Raw genomic sequence first — 22,357 nt, forward strand, 5'->3', positions numbered from 1 at the left:
CACATTGTACCACAGGAAAGGGGCATGGGAATGGTTGCAAGATGCCCCTTTCAGGAATGACCTTTCGAGGCCTGGTAGACTTTTATCTGCCCCATCTTGGTCATAGAAACATTGTGCATCGCTTAGCTTTCTATGAAAACAAAGTGCCAGACTTTCTACCTCCTGCCTCTGTTTGGTCACCTCACTTTGAATATGATTATGAGATTGACTTGAACAAAGATCCATCGTCTTACATTGTGCAACATAGAAATTCACAATTTACAAGCCACACCAAACAAGTTAATTTGAAAATAGAATGTAGAATTGTGGATCGGAGTTCCTACTACCCCATCCCCCCACTCCTGAACTCCAACATGGATTATGGAAGATAAATTCACAGGAAGTCATTGATCAATCCCTCAGAGAATAAGTCTGATTTCCTGGGAGCAGACTTGATTTCCTGTCGTGCCTGTGCTTCACGACGGGACACATGTGTGTGGCTGTTCGACAACGTACCATAAAATAATTCCCTTGGTGTTTGCTACATAAAATAGCAGCTGTATGGACCAATCATGTGGGTGGGAAGGGGGATGGAGGGAGTCTTCACTCTGCTGGTCTAAATATCTGAAGTCACAGTTCCGAAGGACACCAGATACCAGATATTGGCCATTCATCTGTTCACAGCCGTAACTTCTCAGAAGTAGGAACCATTGACCTTTTGGTTGCGGTATAGTCGCCCTGGGGTTTACAGCTAACTGTTTATCATAGTCCTGTGGTGGTATGGTTTCTACAATTAATTCACCACAAAACAATTGAGAATACCCGAGTCTTCCCAAATGAGTCAAGAGAGGGCGCTACATGTAGTTTGGCTTGGCTTTTAATGAATCATACAAGCAGCAACTCTATTAGGCTTCAGTTTATTTCCCCCCCCCCCAAGACAAAACTTGTGCGACATGTAAGTCTCAGCTTCTCCATGGTCTCAGCATGGTCTCAGCATACACCATACATAGGGCAAAGACAACCTCAGCAAATCTACATCTCTCATTGTCCAATTGTCTACAAAAATGAGTCTATAAACTTTGAAAATATGCACTATCCCACCATAGAGCTGTCTTATAAATACAAAGTTTCTTTGAGTAATCAATAAAAACAATTCTATAGGCCTTAAAACTTTATTTTATACATGTGTATAAATAAATAAAGTTCCAAATTTGTTTATGATTTTTTTGTATCTCATTACTTCACACTCGCGGCTTGATTCAACAATGCAGTTATGTATTACAAAGTTCACTGCAGCTTTGTCAATATTACATTCCCACAGTGCTTTAAACATGCTACCCGTATCTCATGACGAGTCGATCACCCACTCAAATACATGATTCAATCCATTAATGCATACAAATACGCCTTCTTCAAAAGGGGAGTATGTCAGTTTGGAACAGGCTCCCACCATCTGCTTTCCTACACATAGCTCCATCCATACAGGTCTTCCAAACATCAGCCATCCCTGCCATCAGAGCAATGCAGCCTCTGCATGGCAATATTGTCCTTTAAATTCTTTCCTTCTTTTCTTGCACCTGTAAAAAGTGCACCTTATAATCTTTTTTCTTTTGGCATCTTATCCACCTGGCTGTTGACGTCACTTTCCCAACATCCCAGTTTAGCCATAATGGGGCTGTAAAGGGATTAACTAACCAAGAACCAAGACTGCTTTGTATAGACCTTATGCATTGACGTCATCCAGCCACCGTCTTTGAGGTCAAACGGTGACGAAACAATCAAAACGCACATAGATTGGCCAATGAACGGAAAAGTTTCCGTATGGCGCCACCACTTTTTCATTCGATATAAAATAATATAGGAACTTATTTACCTGATTGATATATCCCTTTTTGTAAAAATGGGTGAAAAAGTGGTGGCGCCATACGGAAAGTTATCCCAATGAACAACCTCCTTTTGACCTCAAGGTGAGGGCGCCGTACTGAAATGACGTCATGTGCATAAGGTCTACTGTACTCCTTTTTACGAAATTTGTACTAGCGATATAGTTGCAATAATGAACCCTCCTCCCGACGATGAAGCCAAAGGGGGGATGTTATTGCAACTAGGACATGATGATGATGGAGGAGGGTTACGTTTATTCCTCAATAATGGTTATCGCATTTTCGCAACAAATAACAAAACAATGAATGAGTAAAATAAAGTAGCAAGAAAATGGAAAAATAATCACACACAATCAGAGAACCTGTCAGACTATATACACTGTTATTTGCTCCACAAATCCATGTAGTCTTCTTAGACTTTTGTGGTAAAACTGTGCTAAATCAGGAATAAATTAATACATTTATCTAATCTAATTCAGCAGTTTCAGTTTGTTTTGACTTTTGTTATTTTATTATGCCAAAATTGTTACCTTATGTTTCCGTTCGCTAAGCCTCAGGATACACAATCTGGAACCTAAATTTCACAAGAAATAAACAACTAGTGTATGAGACGTAAACTAGTGAAATTTATACGAAAAATACTTATATTATAAAGTGCTGAAATCTGTTCTGACGCAATACGTGGCAAGGAGTGCGGCCCAAAACTCACATGTCTTGTGTTTTCCCTCGACCATGTTGCTTGCTCGAAAAGGACGTTTCTAAGCATGGTACCCTAATACATAGGGTGATACTTAGTCGTTTACGGGAGACTGGTATTCAGACCATAAAAATGCTGTTGCGGGTTTAGTCTTGTTTCGAGGCTATTTGAATTGGAAAATGTGCATACTTGTAAGCCTTTTACCATCGACATAAATAATATAGAGAGAAAGGGTCCTTGTCGATCGGGAATGATTTGTATGAAGAAAAGGCAATCAAGGTGAATCACATTTTGTTCAAAAAGTCCTATAATGTTTTGTTTAGCACAAATTACACTGTCGCGCCCTCTGTTGACAAAAATATAAAATCGAAAGTAAGTGAAAACCATCCTGGTACCAAGACTAATGTCTGACCCATATAAGTGCAGTGGTGGTGGTGTGGTGATTATCAACTGGTGATGAAGCAACCACACCATGCATGACCAACAGACCAAGCGGGGGTCTTCTGGGATGAGCCGGTGTTGGCATGGGCCAATTTCAACACAAAAAAGTTATCCCCAGCGGATTTTCAAACCTTACTGTAAAAAATCAAGAACATTTTAGAAAGACAAAAAATAAAAACGGAAACAAACAAAACTTGTTGTCATAAGATTTTCCAATTCCTAGTCTCAGTATTAAGAAAGACACTTAACCATTGCTTCATCCATCGGATGGGATGTAAAGCCGTTGGGCCCATGTGTTGTGTAAACGCATGTTAAAGAACCCAGTGCACTAATCGTAAAGAGAAGGCGTTCGCCCCGGTGTTCCTGGCCGGACTGGCAGCAAATTGCGTCACTGCACCTTGTAAACAATCACACAGTGCAAAGGATTAGGTCTTATATCTCAAACTTCGTCCCACTCCTTGCCTTGCAGTAATAATACCTGGCGCTTTGTATCCTTTGGCAAAAGGCGCATTATGAATACAATTATTATTATTATTGAACGAAACCATTGAACAATTTTACTTTTTGACCAAAAAGTGTTAATGTTTTTTGACCGAAAAAAGGTATTTATAAGTAGGAATCAAAGTGTGTTGAATCAGTTTTCAAATATAGTGGTTTAAAGCCAGTGGACACTATTGGTAATTGTCAAAGACCAGTCTTCCCACTTGGTGTATGTCAAGATATGCATAAAATCACAAACCTGTGAAAATTTGAGCTCGATTGGTCATCAGAGCTGCGAGATAACTATGAAAGAAAAAAACACCCTTGTCACACGAGTTGTGTGCTTTCAGATGCTTGATTTCGGGGCCTCAACTTCTAAACTTGAGGTCTCAAAATCAAATTTGTTGAAAATTACTTGTTTCTCGAAAACTACTCCACTTCAGAGGGAGCCGTTTCTCACAATATTTTTATACCATCAACCTCTCCCCATTACTCGTTACCAAGTAAGGTTTTATGCTATTAATTATTTTGAGTAATTACCAATAGTGTCCACTGCCTTTAAATCCGCCGAGGCCTGGTTCTTGATAATTTACCTCGACTTCGTCTCGGTAAAATTATCAAGAACCAGGCCTCGGCAGGTTTAAACCACTAGTTGAAAACCTTTTCACCATGTATCACACATTGATTCCCTTAATTATAGTCACCAGTTTTGCAAAAGGGAAGAGTCACGACTGTGATTCCAACCCACACACCGACGACTCAGCCATCAGAACCTGAGCAACTCAGCCACAATATCATGAGGGTTTTACTCTCATTTTATTACCAAAAGGAAATTATAAAAGTACGTCAAAGTCGTCAATTTCTATCCCCAAACAGTGCTCTAATAATCGTTTCTTTGAATTCCTCAAACTCATCAAAAGGAATAACAGAAACACATCACAAAATTAAATAGGACATTTGCCATACAGATTTATTTCAACTTATCAATAACAATAATTTCCAACCAAGCAAGTTTTTTCAACTTCACTAAATTAAAGGAGAAGTATTGAAAATATTCTAGCCTTTCTTTTGTTTCTCATAAATGCTTGGGGCTTCCATCCCCCTTCAAACTCACAACTTGAATGTTTCTATTAGAGACAAAACCCTACACGTTCAGAATAAAAAAAGGAAACCCTTCAAAAGTGTGATTGAACAGCGCCCTCTTTTGTTTCTATTAAGCCTTACTGAAATTATCACCCTGTATCTTTGCTGTCAATTTACTATACTTAAATATAGGGATATACTGAAATAAAGGGGTCACTGAACAAACGAAGCACAACCAAGGTCTCTCTGTAGACCTTTGGTTGAGTATTTAATTTGTAAAAACAGGTCACTTTAACCATCAAACACACTTAACTTAACTCTTAACCTCCAGCTCCCCACCCACACCCCCCCCCCCCCCGAAAACAAAAAGCTTCTCTGAAAGGGATTATAGATATTATTTCAATCATTGTTTAGAAAAAGGATTTCCAATGAAGTGAAATGTATTTCATGTTTGGACGACAACAAAAACATTCACACAGTTGCATTTTACTGTTTATGCGTATGTCAATAAAAAATGACCTTAAAATGCAAACAGGTAAAAGATGTTTCCAGAGAGGGAAAAAATAAATGATGGTAAAAATAAGATAGATATCACCAAAGCTTGAAATTGATTGACCTCCTAACAATGCGTAATATTTCCATTCAAACACAGACCTCTGTTTTGTCTATCTTGGGTGATACGTTGTTACAAGGGAAGGTACACGTTTGGTAATTACTCAAAACAAATATTAACTTAAAAACTAACTTGGTAACAAGCATTGGAGAGCTGTTGATAGTATAAGCCATTGTGGGAAACAACTCCCTCTGAAGTAACATAGTTTTTGAGAAAGGGGTAATTTCTCACTAAAATAATAAAACTAGAAGTCTTTTATTCTGATCTGTAACCACACAATTTCTTACAACAAGGGTGTTTTTTCTTTCATCATTTTCTTGCAACTTTGATGACCAATTGAGCCCAAATTTTCACAGGCTTGTTATTTTATGGTTGTGATGGGACACACCAAGTGAGAAGACTGGTCTTTGACAATTACCAAACGTGTACCTTCCCTTTAAGTCATAGAGTTATTGACAGATAGACTTTTAATAGACTTTAGTTGAGGCTATTTAATCACATTTCTTCTGATTTTTTTTCCCCGGGGGCAAAACAAATTCTTAAATCAGACTAATATAGGAAGAATATCATTGCCTGCTATGAGACCTATACTTAAAGGAACACGTTGCCTTGGATCAGACGAGCTGGTCTTTGAAAAGCGTTTAAAAATTAACACAGTCGGCCATTTTGTGGAGTCAAAAAATTTTGACTCCACAAAATGGCTGACCATGTTTCTTTGTGACGTACAAGGAAAACCATGCAATTTTGAGGCATGTTTGGGTGGATCATTATATTCCACTTTTAAATTATCTATCTAACCGTTTGCATTTCATAAGAAACGGTTTCAACTGCTCTCCAAAGACCAGCTTGTCCGATCCAAGGTAACCTGTTCCTTTAATCGACCAGTAATTATATGCACTTTAACAGCCAATAAAGGATGATCTCAAATATGTAGACATTAGTTTTCTAATAGCTGGAGTCCATAGGAAACATATTTCTTACCTCACGTTAAAACATGGTAAAAATAGTTTTTCTAAACAACGCTTCTAGCCAAATTTCTGAAAAACGCGGGGTCAAACAAACCTGCGCGACAAAGGAATCGCGACGTCAGTGGCCGGCTATTTGGTGTGGAAAATAGCGCCCTCAGTTTGCCAAAGCTGGAGAACTGTGTTCACACCCAGTTAGGGGAATATCAACACTAGCGTCAAGAGGTCATTTTAATAGATAAGTCGTTTTTGACTCTCGTCTAAAAAATAGTTGAAATACTGAGACCATCCTTTATTGGCTCTTTAATAATGAATGAGTTCTTCGTGTGGGGACTTTCTGCTACGCTTTGCAAGTGCTGGTATGCACAGTCACAGATTGCCTTATAGCCCAGAGGGACTACCTTATAGCAGCAGCTTTTCTCAAGACAGTTGCTTTAGTCTGGTACCTGTACTGTATGAACACACACAAAAGTGACACCAGACAGCCAGAAAGGCAACCACTGAATGGTCCAAATAAAGCAACAGTTAATTTACTCATTTCAAAACAAAAATGGAAGAAAAATTGAGAAAATATTACAGCACCAAAATAAAATCCAATGTTTTTACCAAAAATGGAAGCTTGCAAAAAAACTTGGCACTTCTGAAAAGGAAAAAAGTTTAATGTTTATTTGATATTTCTGTAACATTTGCGTATATTTAACCAGTGTAATGGTATCACTGGTTGTGAGAATTGTTTGTTTATAACACAAAAACAGATACTTGTCATTTGATTTGTGGAACACACAAGATGGTTATCCATTATTTTGCTGTGTATTTATTACCGCGGCACTCTAAGAGTAATATTGGACAGGAATGTCCAATAGCTTAATTATTGGAATTTTGCGGTCATACCGTCACTGACCCATTTTAAAAAGTCTTTTTGACCGTACAGGCATGTGATATTGCCCAGAACTTGTGTTATTAATTGTTATTATCAAATGCCAAGGATCTAGATGTGGGAGTTATTAACAATAAAATGGGTTGCCTTTTTTAAGTACAATGTAGCAGAATATAATCACTCTGTGAAATTCGGACCCTTCTGAAATGGAACTTGGTGTGTCGCCGTCAAACTCATCGCACCCAATCTCTTGGGTTGATTTCACAAAGATAGTCCTAGATAAGGACCAGTCCTAAGACTCTTGAAGAGTTATTAAAAATTTAAGGCTAGTCCTAAGTTAGGACGAGTTAGGATGAGTAACTTGTCCTAACTCGAAAAAAAGACTAGTCTTTAACTCTTTGTGAAATCCACCCCTGGAGTTGTCAGTAGCAGAGTGTGGGTTCGAATCCCAGTCATGACTCTTGTGTCCTTAAAATAGACCCTTAACTATAACTGCTTCGTAAAAAGTTGAGAACGTAGTGCATTCTGCTGTAACTGCAAGGCTTGGGGTGGATGACGTCCAGTACACAACTTTTGAATCTCTTCATGCTGAAGTTTCCGGAAACTCTAAATCTGTTCGCCTTGTCATTGTATACAGACCTGAAAGAGATTCAAACGGCCAACATGTGACTTTCTCAAGTTTTCTTAGCGAGTTTGAGAATTTGATTTTGGAATATCTCCTTCATCCATCGGAAATCATCATCACCAGTGACTTTAACTTTCATGTTAATGACATCCACAATACCAATGCAAACCAGTTTAAGCATCTACTTCAGGCTTTTGGTCTTACCCAGCATATCAAGGAGCCGACCTATCGTCTCGGTCATTGCCTGGACCTTGTCATAACTCGTGACATCATCCCACCTATTGTCTCAAACTTTGTTATTCTGCCTGGATTATCAGACCATTAAGCAGTCATGTGTAACTTGAGTCTGTGCAAGCCCAGTCTTAACCGTTACTATAAAGAGCCGGCAATGGAAACATGTGAATTCTCCTGAAGTGTTCAGCGACATAGGCACTCATTTAGTAAAGCTAGTAGAAGTTGATCACGACTGTTCCTATGTCAGCCAATATGAGAGTACTGTCCGTGACGTCTTGGATAAATAAGTACCTTGGAAAACGAGATCAGTCAAGGTCCGAACTGAAGTCTCCTGGTTCAATGATCATATTCGTACAGCAAGAAAGATCTGTCCTCAACTGGAGTGGAAGTTGCAGAAAATGGCAAATTGACAATACAGAAATCCGCTCATCATTTTCATCAGTCCATCAGTAGACTTTTTGTGTTTGAGCCTGCCACTGTTGCTGAGATTCAAAGGGTTATTATGAAATCTCCTTCAAAATCCTGTGAGCTGGATCCAGTATCAACATCCATGATGAAGCAAAACATTGATATACTTGTACCCTACATCACTAAGCTTGTAAACGAGTGTCTTAGTTCCGGTTGTTTCCCCGATAGCCTCAAAGTTTCCTACATCAGGCCGCTCATCAAGAAACCAAACCTGGACAAGGAGATATTCAAAAACTACAGACCGGTTGCAAACTTAAAATATTTTGGAAAAGTCATCGAACGAGTAGTTTCATCACGTATTTCTGATCACACTCATACTTTCAACCTGTCCGACGTGTTCCAGTCAGCATACAAGCCTATCCTTGGGACAGAAGCTGCACTAGTCCGTGTGAGCAACGATATTCTAGAGTTGAGTGCTGCTTTTGACACTGTTGATCACAAAATCCTTCTCTCCAGAATCACCTTGGCATAGAGGATGCATTTTTATGTGACTGGGCCTTAACCCTGTTTCAGCTTCATGAGTAGGTGGCAACATGTTCCTATTGACAGTTGATATGGGTCATTAGCCAAAATCGGTTAAGTGTTGTATTCACCTTGATATGGCCATCCGGCCTTGAGATGTTCTCATTAAAAAATAAAAATTGTTTTCACGAAAAAGCTTGTAGTTCACCTTGAAATTATATTGTCACATTGTACTCGTATGCATTAATATTTGTACACTACTAATCCTCCACTCTGTGGTATATCTTAACAGCAAGGTCTTTAAAACAGACCTGCCTGAACAACGACAGAGCAAGAAAAAAAACATTTTTAATGAAGTAATTTGAGACGCACGGACAATTTAACGTTCATCCTGAGATTTTCTGTGATAAATTGCGGCAAGATGTTGTGATTTTTTTTGTCTTCCTTTGAGTGGAATCCACTTATACATTACTTTGTCCAGTCTTGCTAAAATATATTTCAGTTTTTTTTTTTTGGTTAACAAAATAAATAGTCGGTCAGGTCGGTGGAAATACGCCACCAATGCTAGGGTTCAAAAATATATAGCAGGGGAAAACAAAAGGATCGCTTGTTGATAAAAACCCAGATTTTTTGTTCTGAAAAATTGCAAAGCAAATGTCACTTAAAGGTAAACTATAATCCATCAAAAGCTTAACAAAGCCACAAAAATACATACTGTAAGGTTTTTTACAGCGTAGAACAAACTCATGTGACCATAAGACAAACAGTTATAAAGACCATAAATATACCTCAGTTCAGTAATATTCAGTTTAATGTCACTACAAGAGACAGACAAAGTCATTTCAACAACAGGCACTTGGGGTACCATTGGTCGGTTCCCCAATCACCTGATCAATCACATGCTAGACTAGCAGCCAGCCTATTGGCTTGGGGCCTAGTGTCACATGACAAGCACTTTGGTAGATGATTGGCTATTAAAGGCGTGTGAGCTGCTGCCAGAGGCTTGCAGGCACAATGCTCTCTATCTTCTCCAGGACAAAGCTGAATGGAGCCGACAGTGAAGACAGGAACTAAACAACAAAAAGAGAGAAAATATCAAACTTAGTCATTTCATTTCAAATGATTTCATTTTGCCATTAATAGAGAATAAGTCACAGACAATACCGAGTGTTTTAACTGGACGATAAGAGCTACAACCTCAAGCTCTGGTGCTTCTGTCATTGTCTGTTCAGCAGAGTGTGAGTTTGAATCCCGGTTGTGACACTTGTGTCCTTGAGCAAGACACCTAACTGTAATTGCTTCTCTCCACCCAGGGGTAAATGGGTACCTGTGAGGGCAGAGATGGTTCTTGTGATTGATTTAGCCGTGTAGCGCATATTAATGTTGCACAGGCTGCATACTCCCCACCAGGGAGCTGAGATGGTTTAAGGTGTGATTTAAGGCCCAGTGACCAGGGGTAATAACGTGAAGCGCTTTGGGACGCCCTCCGGGTGTGAAAGGCGCTATATAAAAACGGGTTATTATTTTTATTATTATTAACCTGTTCCTGCTCAGCAAGATTCTTCAGTGCTAAGCATTTCTGTGTGCTAACAGCCTTATACAATTTGGTCCTGTGCCCAACAATTTCATAACACCTGCATGACATGTAAGCACAAAAACTAGCTAAGAACAGAAACATTTTTCTTAGCAGAAATAGGTTACCAGCAAAAACTGTACACGTACACTGTTCTGAATGGTAACCTCTTGCTGGTAAGCGAAAATTGTTTTGCGCTTAGCAGATTTTTGTGCTTAAAGGCAGTGGACACTATTGGTAATTACTCAAAATAATTATCAGCATAAAACCTTATATTGTAATGACTAATGGGGAGAGGTTGATAGTATAAAACATTGTGAGAAATGGCTCCCTCTGAAGTGACTTAGTTTTCGAGAAAGAAGTAATTTTCCACGAATTTGATTTCGAGCCCTCAAGTTTAGAATTTAAGGTCTCAAAATCAAGCATCTGAAAGCACACAACTTCGTGTGACAAGGATGTTTTATTTCTTTCATTATTATCTCACAACTTCAACGAACGATTGAGCTCAAATTTTCACAGGTTTGTTATTTTATGCATACTGTATGTTGAGATACACCAAGTGAGAAGACTGGTCTTTGACAAATTACCAATAGTGTCCAACGTCTTTAAGCAGCTCTTTGAAATTGGGACCAGGGCCCAATTGATAAGAATAGAAAAGTATAGAAAAGTATTGCTTAACAGAACAGGTTTCCAGCCAAGTTCACACTTTTGTGACTGGTGCCACACTCTATTTTTGCTTAGCAAAGAAATTTGTCAAGCAGTATTTTGTGCTTATGCAACTCTTTGAAATCGGGCCCGGCATCCAGTTTCACAACACGCTAGGATTAATCCCTTATCGAGTTAGGACAAGTAACTCGTCTTAACTAAGGAAGGGTTCAATGCGTCCTAATGTCTATGGTTACGGAACCTAACTCATCCCATAGTCCTAGGATTAACCCTAAGTTTAGGAAGAGTTTGGTGAAATCCACAGGTCTGCTGGTACTCACTGCTTTGGCAATAACTCCCATGGGTTCAGGAAACTGGTGTGTGAGTAGGGCTAGCAGTGCTGTGAACGTACAAAGCCCCGCTGTAAATAGGATGAAGAATGGAAGCTCCTTCTTTGGGTAGACGGAGACCTCATGGAAAGCTGACACAACGGGAAGGAAGAAAATGTACATACCATGAATCTGGCGTTACTGCAAAGGGAAACGGGGGAACTCTGGGACAAAAGCTAGCACCTGGCAATCAGGGCAAGGAATTTACACCGTATCAGGGCAAGGAATTTACACCGCATTAGGGCAAGGAATTTACACCGCACTGTGGGCCCCGAGGCGAGTGATTTTACCACTGGGCCTCACGGTACCCTAATGACCAGACAATTCAGACGGCCTTAGGTTTTCAAACTGAATAGTACATGTACCTCATAATGGAGGGGAACAAAAACAACAACAAAAACAACATTAAAACGTTGCCTAAGTCCCACAAACATCTTACAATTCTGTTAAAGGCAGTGGACACTATTGGTAATTGCTCAACATAACTATTATCATAAAACCTTTATTGGTGACGAGTAATGGGGAGAGGTTGATGGTATAAAACATTGTGAGAAACGGCTCCCTCTGAAGTGCCATAGTTTTCGAGAAAGAATAAATTTTCCACGAATTTGATTTCAAGACCTCAGATTTAGAACTTGAGGTCTGGAAATCAACCATCTAAACGTACACAACTTCGTGTGACAAGGGTGTTTTTTTTCTTTCATTACCTCGCTCGTCTCGGTAAAATTATCAAGAACCAGGCCTCGTTGGGATTAAACCACTAGTTGAAAACCTCTTCACCACACATTGATTCCCTTAATCAAGTTGATCACTGATCCCAAAGTTTGTCTGAAATGGGTAAAAATCTGAGCACCATCATAAGTACCTATTAGAATTGTTTGTAGCTTTGCATAGTGTGAGTAAAGAGGGAGAAACTATTAAACAGTAAACTTGCGGGTACAACCATGTCTGAGTGCTGGCTCTGAGATGAGCCGGTGGGGTCTCAACGTTTCAAACAGTATACTCTCTCGTCTTCAGGAGAAACCAGCATACCTGGAAGGAGTTCTCTGTCGACACTCTCCGTACAGCTAGGGTAGGGATAGAACAGGTGGCCCTTCTCCAAAGGGCTGGGTATCATTCTGAAGGTACCCTCCCACGTACACTGGAGAAGCTGCAGCGCCCCCTCTACCCTCTTCCAGTGGGGTAGATGGAAGAAGCTGTAGGCGATGGCCTCGCTGTCTCCTCGCTTCAAGATGTGCTCCGGGGGAAGGATGAAACTCTTTATCTCTAAGAGATACTGACATAACAATAACAAAAAATAACATGCATTAATATAGAGCTACATGTATACCGGGTTTCTAAGCACTGCAACAAGAAGTGTATGATAACAAAGACATGACAATTTCAAAGACATAATCAATTTCAAACTTTTTTTTTTTTTCTGTTCCGAAAGTTTATAATGGCTTTAACCAGTGTCCAAAGAGACAAGAGTCAGGCATATAAAAAAAAACATTGAGCCAACCCTGGGCATTATTTCATAGAGCTGCTTAAGCAGAACAGTTTTCTGCTAAGCAGAAATAAGACCAGTCACAAAGTGTACCCTTGCTGGTAACCGTAATCTCAGGTTAGCAAAATTTTGCTACACTTGGCTACATATTTTTCTGCTACACGTAAAGCAGCTCCACGCAATAGACCCTTCCCATGTAATTTGCACATAGCGTGTGCGCAATAACGTTTTGGTTGGCAAAATGAGGGAACATCACGCTGTTTTTTACACGGCTAATAAGTGCGTGACGCAGACGCGATTGCGCGTCTGCTTAGTGCACAACTCTATGGCGTTTGCCAACCAACAGGGTCTGTACGCATGCATGAATGTGATTAGCATATTTCATGGGAAGGGTCCATTGGGTCACGATTCACAAGACTGACTCACCTTTGGTACATGAGGATTAAACTCCACGATTCACAAGACTGACTCACCTTTGGTACATGAGGATTAAACTCCACTGCTCTATGAATAGCTTCAACTGCATTCATTTCAGCTGTAGTTAGACCTCGCTTAGAAGCTACCTCTGGCGAAAATCTGCATCCATTACAAAAAGAGGTCAAGATTTTTAAATCATACTCTTCTCTCACAAAATTAACCATTTTCAATTGTTTGCTAGCTCTGTGCTTTGTATGTCCGCTGTGTAATGTATATATAGTAATAATTTCCTGTTTAATATCCTTATTGTTAATTTCTATTTGATGTGTTTTATTTTTTTACATATTGAATTGATGTTGGCATGTGCAATGGGAGACTTTGGGACGCTAGGTGGCAGCAGACTTACCAGGTAAATTTTCATTGTTTACGAAGTTATGAGCGTGCGCACATGACCGAGAACAATGGATTTTGGTAAGTCTGCTGCCACCAAGCGTCCCAAAAGTCTCCCATTAAGTTTTTAACTGCGATACATGTTTTAATAAACCATTTTTGAATTGAATAAATTGAATCAAATTAATTGATCAAATTAATTGATCTAATTTCTATTTCTGTCCTGTAATTCATGTGCAATTCAGCTTCACGCTGCAAAGCAAGATCATAATCAACCATTAGGAATGACTAAGGGAATAAAACGGTCGCAGCGAGTTTTGACACGGCTGTTTAAAACCCAAACACACAACAGAACTCACTTGTCACACACTGCCCTGGCCTTGAGAAGGGCCGCCGTGTAGCAAATCGTTGCCGACTTTGGGAGACTGATGTCGTCATACTTTGCCAGCAAAGCCTGGACGTCTGCGTAGTACTGCATCTCCAATAGAGCTTCGATCAGATTTTCGTGAATCTGAAACATGCTGACCACTGGAAACTCTTTAATAAGCTGCCCGAAGGCAAAAAAAAATTAAAAATGTATATAATTGCGCTGAAAAGGTAACATTTGATGCAATGGGAAAAAAGATAGTAGAAAAAAAATGCAGGACCAGTGTAATACTCTCCCTATTGGTAATTGTCAAAGACCAGTCTTTTCACTTGGTGTATCTCAACAATGTAATAATCTGACAGGTACTTTAGGACGCATAAGTAAAATGACACGGACAATATTCTAACGTCATGTGTGTGCTTTCATGTTAGATTCTCACATGTGCGCTGAAGCACTTAACATCAATAAACAAACACTAGTGTTGAAGCATTGTATAATAATAACATGCATAGTGGATATTACAATGCAAAAAATAACAAACCTGTGAAAAATTGAGCTCAAAGTTGCGAGAGAATAATGAAAGAAAGCACAGAAAAAATTTATTCTTCAACGCTGTAAAGACATGCGTTAAAGTCCATATAGTTTTTCCAGTAAGTGTTAAACAGGCATGCAACTGTAACCTCACCAAAAAAAAACTGAAATAAAAAAAATTCAATGATTTTGTATAGTTTTAATTCCATAATGAATCGTAAACTGAGATTAAAAAAAGAGGAAATCAGCTGATGCAAGGAAAAGTTGCATGCCTGGTTAAAACAATAATTTGTGTGTACAATTTTGCCGCCGAAATCAACCCATGCAGTTGAATGGTTTCAAATGGTTGGTCGACTCCCTCCAAAATGTTATAAAGATTTGGAGGGTTAACTGTGGTCTCTCGAAGAATTGTGACTTACATCTCGCATTATCTTGACCGCTTCTTTTGTACGACCAAGTTTGCGCATACACATAGCAAGACGACGCTTGTTATACACCAAGATGTTCAGGTCACGCCCTGTATGACAGGAAACAAGGTTAGGAGTCTATGAAATAAAGACTTACATGTAGGGCTTGATTAGTGCGGCTGCCAGTGTTCAAGAATACATGTAGACAGCGAGTGCAATCTAGCAGTGTCATTGTGGCAGTGTCATGGCCGAGCGGTTAAGAGCACCGGATTCAAGCACTGGTGTTTCAGCAGGGTGTGGGTTCCGATCCCGGTCGTGACACTTGCTACATAAAATTGGGGAGGTAGTGCTTTCTGCTCTACCGGCTGGGCTTTGAATTGAAGATACCCAAGCCTACATTCGTATGGACTGTGAAAGGGGTAACCCTGTTTCAGCCCTAGGAGTACATGTAAGTGGCAACAGGCCTCTGGAAAATATAATTGCAGCCCACACCTTGAAGTGGCCTTCAGGCCTTGAGTGTCAGGCGACTTGCATAAATAAAAATGAATAAAAAAAGCCATTAGCTGTAGCCGAAGTTGCCGTTTCAGCCACAGCCTCACACATAAAAAAAAAAAACTTGCCAGGACTAAATGCATAAAAGATGACCTTTTTGAAAGGTCAAATTCAGATTGTACTTCACGTTTTAAAAATGGTTTATAATTCAATTATATTTTATACTCTTTGAGCGTGCAAAAAACAAGCGTGTCTGAACATGCAAAAGAGGAATTCTTTGCAAGTCAATATGTCAAATGGACCTATTGAGCTCAGTGCGTCACATGACCTGGGTATTGGGTGTAAGCAAACACGGAGTACTGCATATAAACGTGCCTTAAAAAGATCTGATTACTGTTGTAATTTTTGGCTAAAAAAAAACAAACTTAATTCTCAAAATCACTGAAGAATGTTCCGGAGTTTTTAGCTTCAGATCTTACCGGTGGCTGAACAATACCAGTATGGGTAAACATAATTCCACCAAATAGAAAATTCCAAGAGAATTTTCACACGATGTCACGTGTTTGTGCACCGAAAGTGTGGTTTTACAGTGCCCTCATGTAATAACTTTGCTGGCAATATTTTCAATAAAAATCTCATTAAGAAACTGCAAATCCCTTTATTTTCACCCTCAAAATGTTTTATTAGAATGGGTAGCTATGTCAGCTATGAGTAGGACAACTTCGCGATCTCCCTTATCACAGCCCAACTGGACGCCGTGCACAGCGCAAAATCCACGTCGCTTGAGCTCGATCCAACCTCAGAAATTTACGTAGTCTAACCATACTCTAAAAAGAAACCTCTTTTGTAGTAGAATCATCATCATCATCATCAAACAGCAAATGTGATTTAAATCATTGTCACAATATTCAACTTTTTTAGTTTTTAGTTTATAAGTGTTATTTATTGAAAATACAGCCAATTATGGTCCATTGGTATGAGTCTTCCCATGTCTTTACTGTGTAGCTGTTTTTCTCTATACCCACTATAGGTCACGTGATCACATGTGAACATTGGTAGCGCAATTGGTCTATTCAATGATCAAGGAACTTTTCATAACTGCTGAGATATGAAAAGGCCAAAACTAAATGAATATAAACCGAATACAAACTCCAACTGAAGTCCAGAAGGGGTTGAAGGAACAGGTTGCCTTGGATCGGACGAGTTGGTCTATAAAAAGCGTTTGAAACCGCTTGTTATGAAATGCATATGGTTAGAAAGATGTTTTAAAAGTAGAATGTCATGATCCACACAAGTATCACTCGAAATTGCACGGTTTTCCTTTTACGTCGCGAACTAACACGGTCGGCCATATATGGGAGTCAAAAATTTGACTCCCATAAATGGCCGACCGTGTTAGTCGACGAGGTAAAAAGAAAACCACGTAATTTCAAGGCATATTTGTGTAGACCATGTTAGTTGACGAGGTAAAAAGAAAACCACGCAATTTCAAGGCATATTTGTGTAGATCATTGTATTCTACTTTTACAACATCTTTGTAACCATATCGATTTTATAACAAACGGTTACAGAACGCTTTTCAAAGACCAACTCGACCGATCCAAGGCAACGTGTTCCTTTGATGTTTCTGATATTATTTTGATGCTACAGATACTCACTGTGTATTTTTTCATGCGTTGGACTGTGATGCTGTAAAGCCTGACTCCGCTTGAAGTTGGTATCGGCCGATTTGAGAGCTTGTCTGAATAACCGCTCTGCCTCGGCAATCGTTGTCGATTCTTCCTCCGCCAGAAGGATCAGTGCTGCTGCACAACTAGTCGAGAGAGAAAACAATGATGAGATGAGAGAGATTAGAGAAGAGGTGGGTTATACAACTTGGTCAACTAGTTGGAAGACAATATTAAGATGAGGTAGAATTGCAGCCTTTGCCCAACTAGTGAGAAGACAACAATGAGCAGAGGTGGAACCTTTGCCAAACTGATAAGAAGACAAAAATTACGAGGTTGAATTTCAAACTCTGCCCTACTGGTTCTTGACCAATAAAACTTCACAACTTGTGACCGAGGTATAACAATCACAGACGACACGTGAGCAATGTAATGTTGGCTGTACACGTATGTCTGTACACTTGTGAAGAAACCTTTCTTTTACAGAGGGGTCATTCCGTGTCAATTCAACACGCTTTTGGACCTGACCTTCACGGATTTAAATGAAATTCGGTGTGCTGATTGGACTCGCTGAGAAATGACTAAATCCCAAATTTTATGTAATTCGAATCATTATTTTGGGAGATACGGGTTAACGAACTTTTGACTAATTAGCATGACCTGCTATGTTTGGACAATCATATCTCCAAAAGTAAAACACCTACAAAGATAATATTTACATCGTTTTGAAGCTCTTGACATGGCCCACATTTGAAAACATAAAATCAAAAAATTTTCACGCACCACCGAAAAAATACGCAAATATTTGACCTTTGACCTTGATTTACGAAAATGCGTATTTTTCAAAATGCGCAATTTTTTAGTAAATGCAAGTTTAAGATGTAAGCAACATTATTCTGAAAAATTGTGATGGGCGCTTTTACAGTTTTTTTTAAATGATTTTTTGAACATTGGCTATCAAGGCCAAAACCATAAATACGCATTGTACAACATACACAATGTACAGTGTACAGAATATTGTGTGGTAGTGTGTACACACACATTCAAAACCATGTCACCCTGGTAATAATATGGAGTCCAAAAGTCTATTTCATAACATGACTTAATGAGCTAATTCATTTCATCCCCTTAATTTAATTATGTGTATCCGACATACTGTATACATGTTATACAATGTACAGTGTACAGAGTATTCACATTTAAAAGTCAAGTCATGATCATAGAGAAAAATGTGTTGTGACCCATTTAAATCACAAAGCAAGAAAAAAAAGCAGGCTTAAGGCAGGTATCATTTAGGTTTATACTGGAGCATCCAAGTCTTTATTTCACTTGAGCACACAGCACCGGCTGTCGCAAGTAGATATCTGAACTTTCGCCTGAGAAAATACTCCCAACAACTGAAAGTTTTAGAAGTGATCCAGAAGTTCAGGGACCATCAATGTCATCTGCACATCAGGATGTTTTAGTGCAGCCAAATACCGACATGAACACTATCAATGAGGCTATGACAATTATTGGTGTATCTCCTATCATAAGTAAGAAGAAAGCTCATGAAAGTTACATGGAAAACAAGGTTGAGAAAATAGAGACAACAATTAAGCAGAAACTGGAAACTGCTACAGGAAAATAGTTCGGTGACGATGAAAGTGAGATGATAACTCAGTTGAAACAAAAGTTTCATTCCTTGACCAAGAAAAGTGAAAAAGTTCATGTCTTGAGTGTCTTAGCAGTGAGTTGGAGGGTAAAAAGAATAGCAGATGAATTGGGAGCATCAAACTACATGCCAAGAAAATCAAAGAAACTGGTGAATTAGCAGGGAATGCTTTCCATTCCAAATCCTAGCGCTGGAAATCTCTTTCATCAAAAATGGTGCAAACTGTGAGAGACTTTTACTTGTTCGAGTCTGTCAGCAGACAAATGCCAGGGATGAAAGACTTTGTATCGGTTACTGTTGATGGTGAGAAGAAACATCTCCAGAAACATTTTGATCTTTGTATCTGAAAGAAGTGTTTGAACTTTTCAAGGAACATCCTCCTGAAAGTTTTGCTGAAAATTTGCTGAACTTGGGCTGAAGCAGTGCATCCTTGCCGGATCTAGTGGAATGCATTTAGTTTGTGTTCGTACTATACATCAAAATGTGAAACTCGAAAGGTGAATGATTATCTTTGAATTTCTAATGTATCATGCACACATTACTACACATTACACTGTATATGTACATGTATGTATATGTACATGTACAATGCGTTTTTATGGTTTTGGCCTTGTTAAAAAAATCATAACAAAAAAGCTGTAAGAGTGCCCATCACAATTTTTCAGATTATTGTTGCTTACATTTTAAACTTGCATTAAAAAAAAAATTACGCATTTTGAAAATTACGCATTTTCGCAGGTCAAGGTCAAAGGTCAAATTTTTGCGTATTTTTTCGGTGGTGCGTGGAAATTTTTTGATTTAATGTTATCAAATGTGGGCCATGTCAAGAGCTTCAAAATGACGTAAATATTATCTCGGTAGGTGTTTTACTTTTGGAGATATGATTGTCCAAACATAGCAGGTCATGCTAATTAGTCAAAAGTTCGTTAACCTGTATCTCCCAAAATAATGATCCGAATTACATAAAATTTGGGATTTGGGCATTTCTCAGGGAGTCCAATCAGCACACCGAATTTCATTTAAATCCGTGAAGGTCAGGTCCAAAAGCGTGTTGAATTGACACGGAATGACCCAGAGGTTTTGCAAGCGTACGGATACAGATACGGGTACTGATACTTTGTGTGTTCACGTGACGCATATCCGCGACTATCGTATTTTGCATACACGTTAGCAACGGATACCGGAGCTCATACACGTCGTAGAAAAACGTTACTGTTTTGCAGACTTTTAGTTGTATTTTTGTCCCAGATAAAAAATATTTCCCATGGATTTGCTTTCACTGGTATCGTGCTTGATATAGGTAGAAAATTGCTAGCCATTTGCAGGCAAAACGATGAGAAAATACAGTGTACAAAACCTGTGATCTCTATCGGTCATGTTTGTCAGAAAAACACTCATAACACTCATGATGAATGCAAGCGCACTCAAGTGAATACCTTTAGTTTGTGAAACAAAATCCAACAAGCGGCCGAGGTGAACAGATACGGTTATCTTATCCGTATCTGTATCTGTATCCGTACGCGTGCGAAACCTTTCTATTATCCCCCAGTTTGGAACACTTACTCCGGTGACTTTTCCAAGGCTTCATGGGCCGCTTTAATTCGATTCTGTGGGTTTCGCTCCCTCCACGCTCGCAGCATCACTGCTAAAGGAAGAAAAAATCAAAAAGACCAAAAAAACAAGTCAAAACAATAGTTTTGCTAAATTTTCACACCACACTCCAGTGATATGGAGACCAAATTTATTGTGACCCATACCTGGTCCAACTCCCAGCAAATCACTTCTTTTTGTTCCTTCAGAACTGAGAGGGCATCTGGGGCGTGTAATGTTTTTGGCCCCGGTTGCTATGGCTGCTACATGTACGAGCCTCGGTTTTCACGAAGTTCTTTGTTAATTAAATCAGCAATTGTAAACATAGTATGGACACAATTGAAAACAGATTTGCATGTTTCTGGATCTCTTCTTCCCCGATATGTATACAAAGATTAAATCATGAATAGTGTAACAACCAGTTATTTCAAAATAAGCTTTACTTCAAATGCAGCCTCTGGCTGCCAAGTTTGAATGCATGGGATCGCGGGGACGGGAGGCATTGAGGCGTGGGTTAGATATGGGACGGGATAGGGAAGGGGCACACGGTGGGTCAGGGAGGTGGAAAAAAAATGAATGGGGCTGGTGAGGGGGAAAAAAGGGAAAGGTACTTGAAAACGATCCAGGACAGGTACAGAATCAACGAAACGGGATATAAACAGGACTGGGAAGGAACCACTATCGGGACCTGCTGGAAACTGGGAAAATATGGATGGGATCGACAAATAATGCAGAAACGGAAAAAAAGACGGACAATATACGATTTCACAAATCACTTGCATTTGTCTTAACTTTGGCTAGGTGGTTTGTCACAGTGATTTGTATTGTAACCCTGCCCAGCCACTTTAACCCTCCCCTGTACACAATGCTACACTTGCAGCATTTTATACGTAGAGCTATTTAACGGGGTTGCCGTGTGAAGCGCGGCATCCGGCTAGTAAATACATGTATGTTGATACCTCACCATGCAATGCCTCAAACCTCAATGGTGCCTCAATGGTGAATGTGTACTTGTACAAATATGTAGAAAAACATCCAATTCCACAAAGGGATTTTGTGAATGAACGTTCATGATGTGTAAAATGTTTGACAGGATGAACTGGACCCCAGTTTCATAAGAGCTAAGCAGTTAGGTAAAAATTATGCTTAAAATCAACATTCTGCTAAGCGGATGACATATTGTTACATGATGTGTATATGTACATAGTATGGTCAGATACATGTACAGTACATGTACATGTAGTCTGGTAGTAGGAGGGTGGACTGTGCAGCATGTCCCACAAACTACCTGCGGTCATACAATCGTTCAAAACCATAGTGGCTGATATTGAACGGTCAGAAAGTACAAGGATTTTAAGCTCCAGTTCTTGAGTGAAACTGAACATGGAAACCATGGACTGCAAATTAAATCTTCCCTTAAAGGCAGTGGACACCATTGGTAGTTGTCAAAGACTAGTCTTCACAGTTGGTGTATGTCAACAACGCATCAAATAACAAACCTGTGAAAATTTTAGCTCAATCGATCATCTAACATGTCTAAGTTGTGAGATAGTAATGAAAGAAAATGCACCCTTGTCCCACGGAGTTGTGTGCTTTCTGATGCTTAATTTGGGGTCTCGAAATAAAATGTGTGGAAAATTACTTCTTCCTTGAAAACTATGCCACTTCAGGGGAAGCTGTTTCTCCCAATGTTTCATACTATCAACCTCTCCTCATTACTCGTAATCAAGAAAGGTTTTATGATGATAATTTTTTTGTGAGTAATTGCCAATAGTGTCCACTGCCTTTAATGCAGTCTAGAATCAACCTCAAACCCATTAGGCATGTTAGATGAAGTCTCAACGTGCTCAGCGACGAGTGCAATCATGCAACTTGTGCTCGAGTGATTTCCAAAAAGGGGAACAAAGCATTTATTTTTCATTCAGACATAACGCAGCCTTTA

At 39.3% G+C, this 22,357-nt stretch overlaps 2 protein-coding genes across 5 annotated transcripts in view; both read right to left on the reverse strand.

Moving 5' to 3' along the window:
• The window catches only part of LOC139934042 (exportin-T-like), a 69,809-nt gene extending 67,208 nt beyond the window's left edge, over nt 1–2,601 (reverse strand). The window contains exon 1 of one of the 2 annotated variants that reach the window (XM_071928313.1): nt 2,572–2,601. The gene's annotated coding sequence lies outside the window, so the exon portion shown is untranslated. Of the gene's footprint in view, nt 1–2,392 lie in introns of both variants that reach the window. The other variant, XM_071928312.1, reaches the window with a different exon arrangement.
• Nucleotides 2,602–4,913: 2,312 nt separating this feature from the next.
• The window catches only part of LOC139953479 (suppressor of tumorigenicity 7 protein homolog), a 43,896-nt gene continuing 26,452 nt past the window's right edge, over nt 4,914–22,357 (reverse strand). For 2 of the 3 annotated variants that reach the window (XM_071952911.1, XM_071952921.1), the window contains exons 5-12: nt 20,389–20,470; nt 17,163–17,317; nt 15,025–15,122; nt 14,067–14,254; nt 13,374–13,476; nt 12,447–12,690; nt 11,367–11,506; nt 4,914–9,877 (exon numbers count right to left, since the gene is read on the reverse strand). In XM_071952911.1, the coding sequence (XP_071809012.1) occupies nt 9,782–9,877; nt 11,367–11,506; nt 12,447–12,690; nt 13,374–13,476; nt 14,067–14,254; nt 15,025–15,122; nt 17,163–17,317; nt 20,389–20,470 (1,106 nt within the window). In that variant the 3' untranslated portion in view covers nt 4,914–9,781. The remainder of the gene's footprint in view (nt 9,878–11,366; nt 11,507–12,446; nt 12,691–13,373; nt 13,477–14,066; nt 14,255–15,024; nt 15,123–17,162; nt 17,318–20,388; nt 20,471–22,357) is intronic. The other variant, XM_071952913.1, reaches the window with a different exon arrangement.

The sequence above is a fragment of the Asterias amurensis genome, chromosome 2 (genome assembly GCF_032118995.1).
Source record: "Asterias amurensis chromosome 2, ASM3211899v1".
In the NCBI taxonomy this organism is placed as follows: domain Eukaryota; kingdom Metazoa; phylum Echinodermata; class Asteroidea; order Forcipulatida; family Asteriidae; genus Asterias; species Asterias amurensis.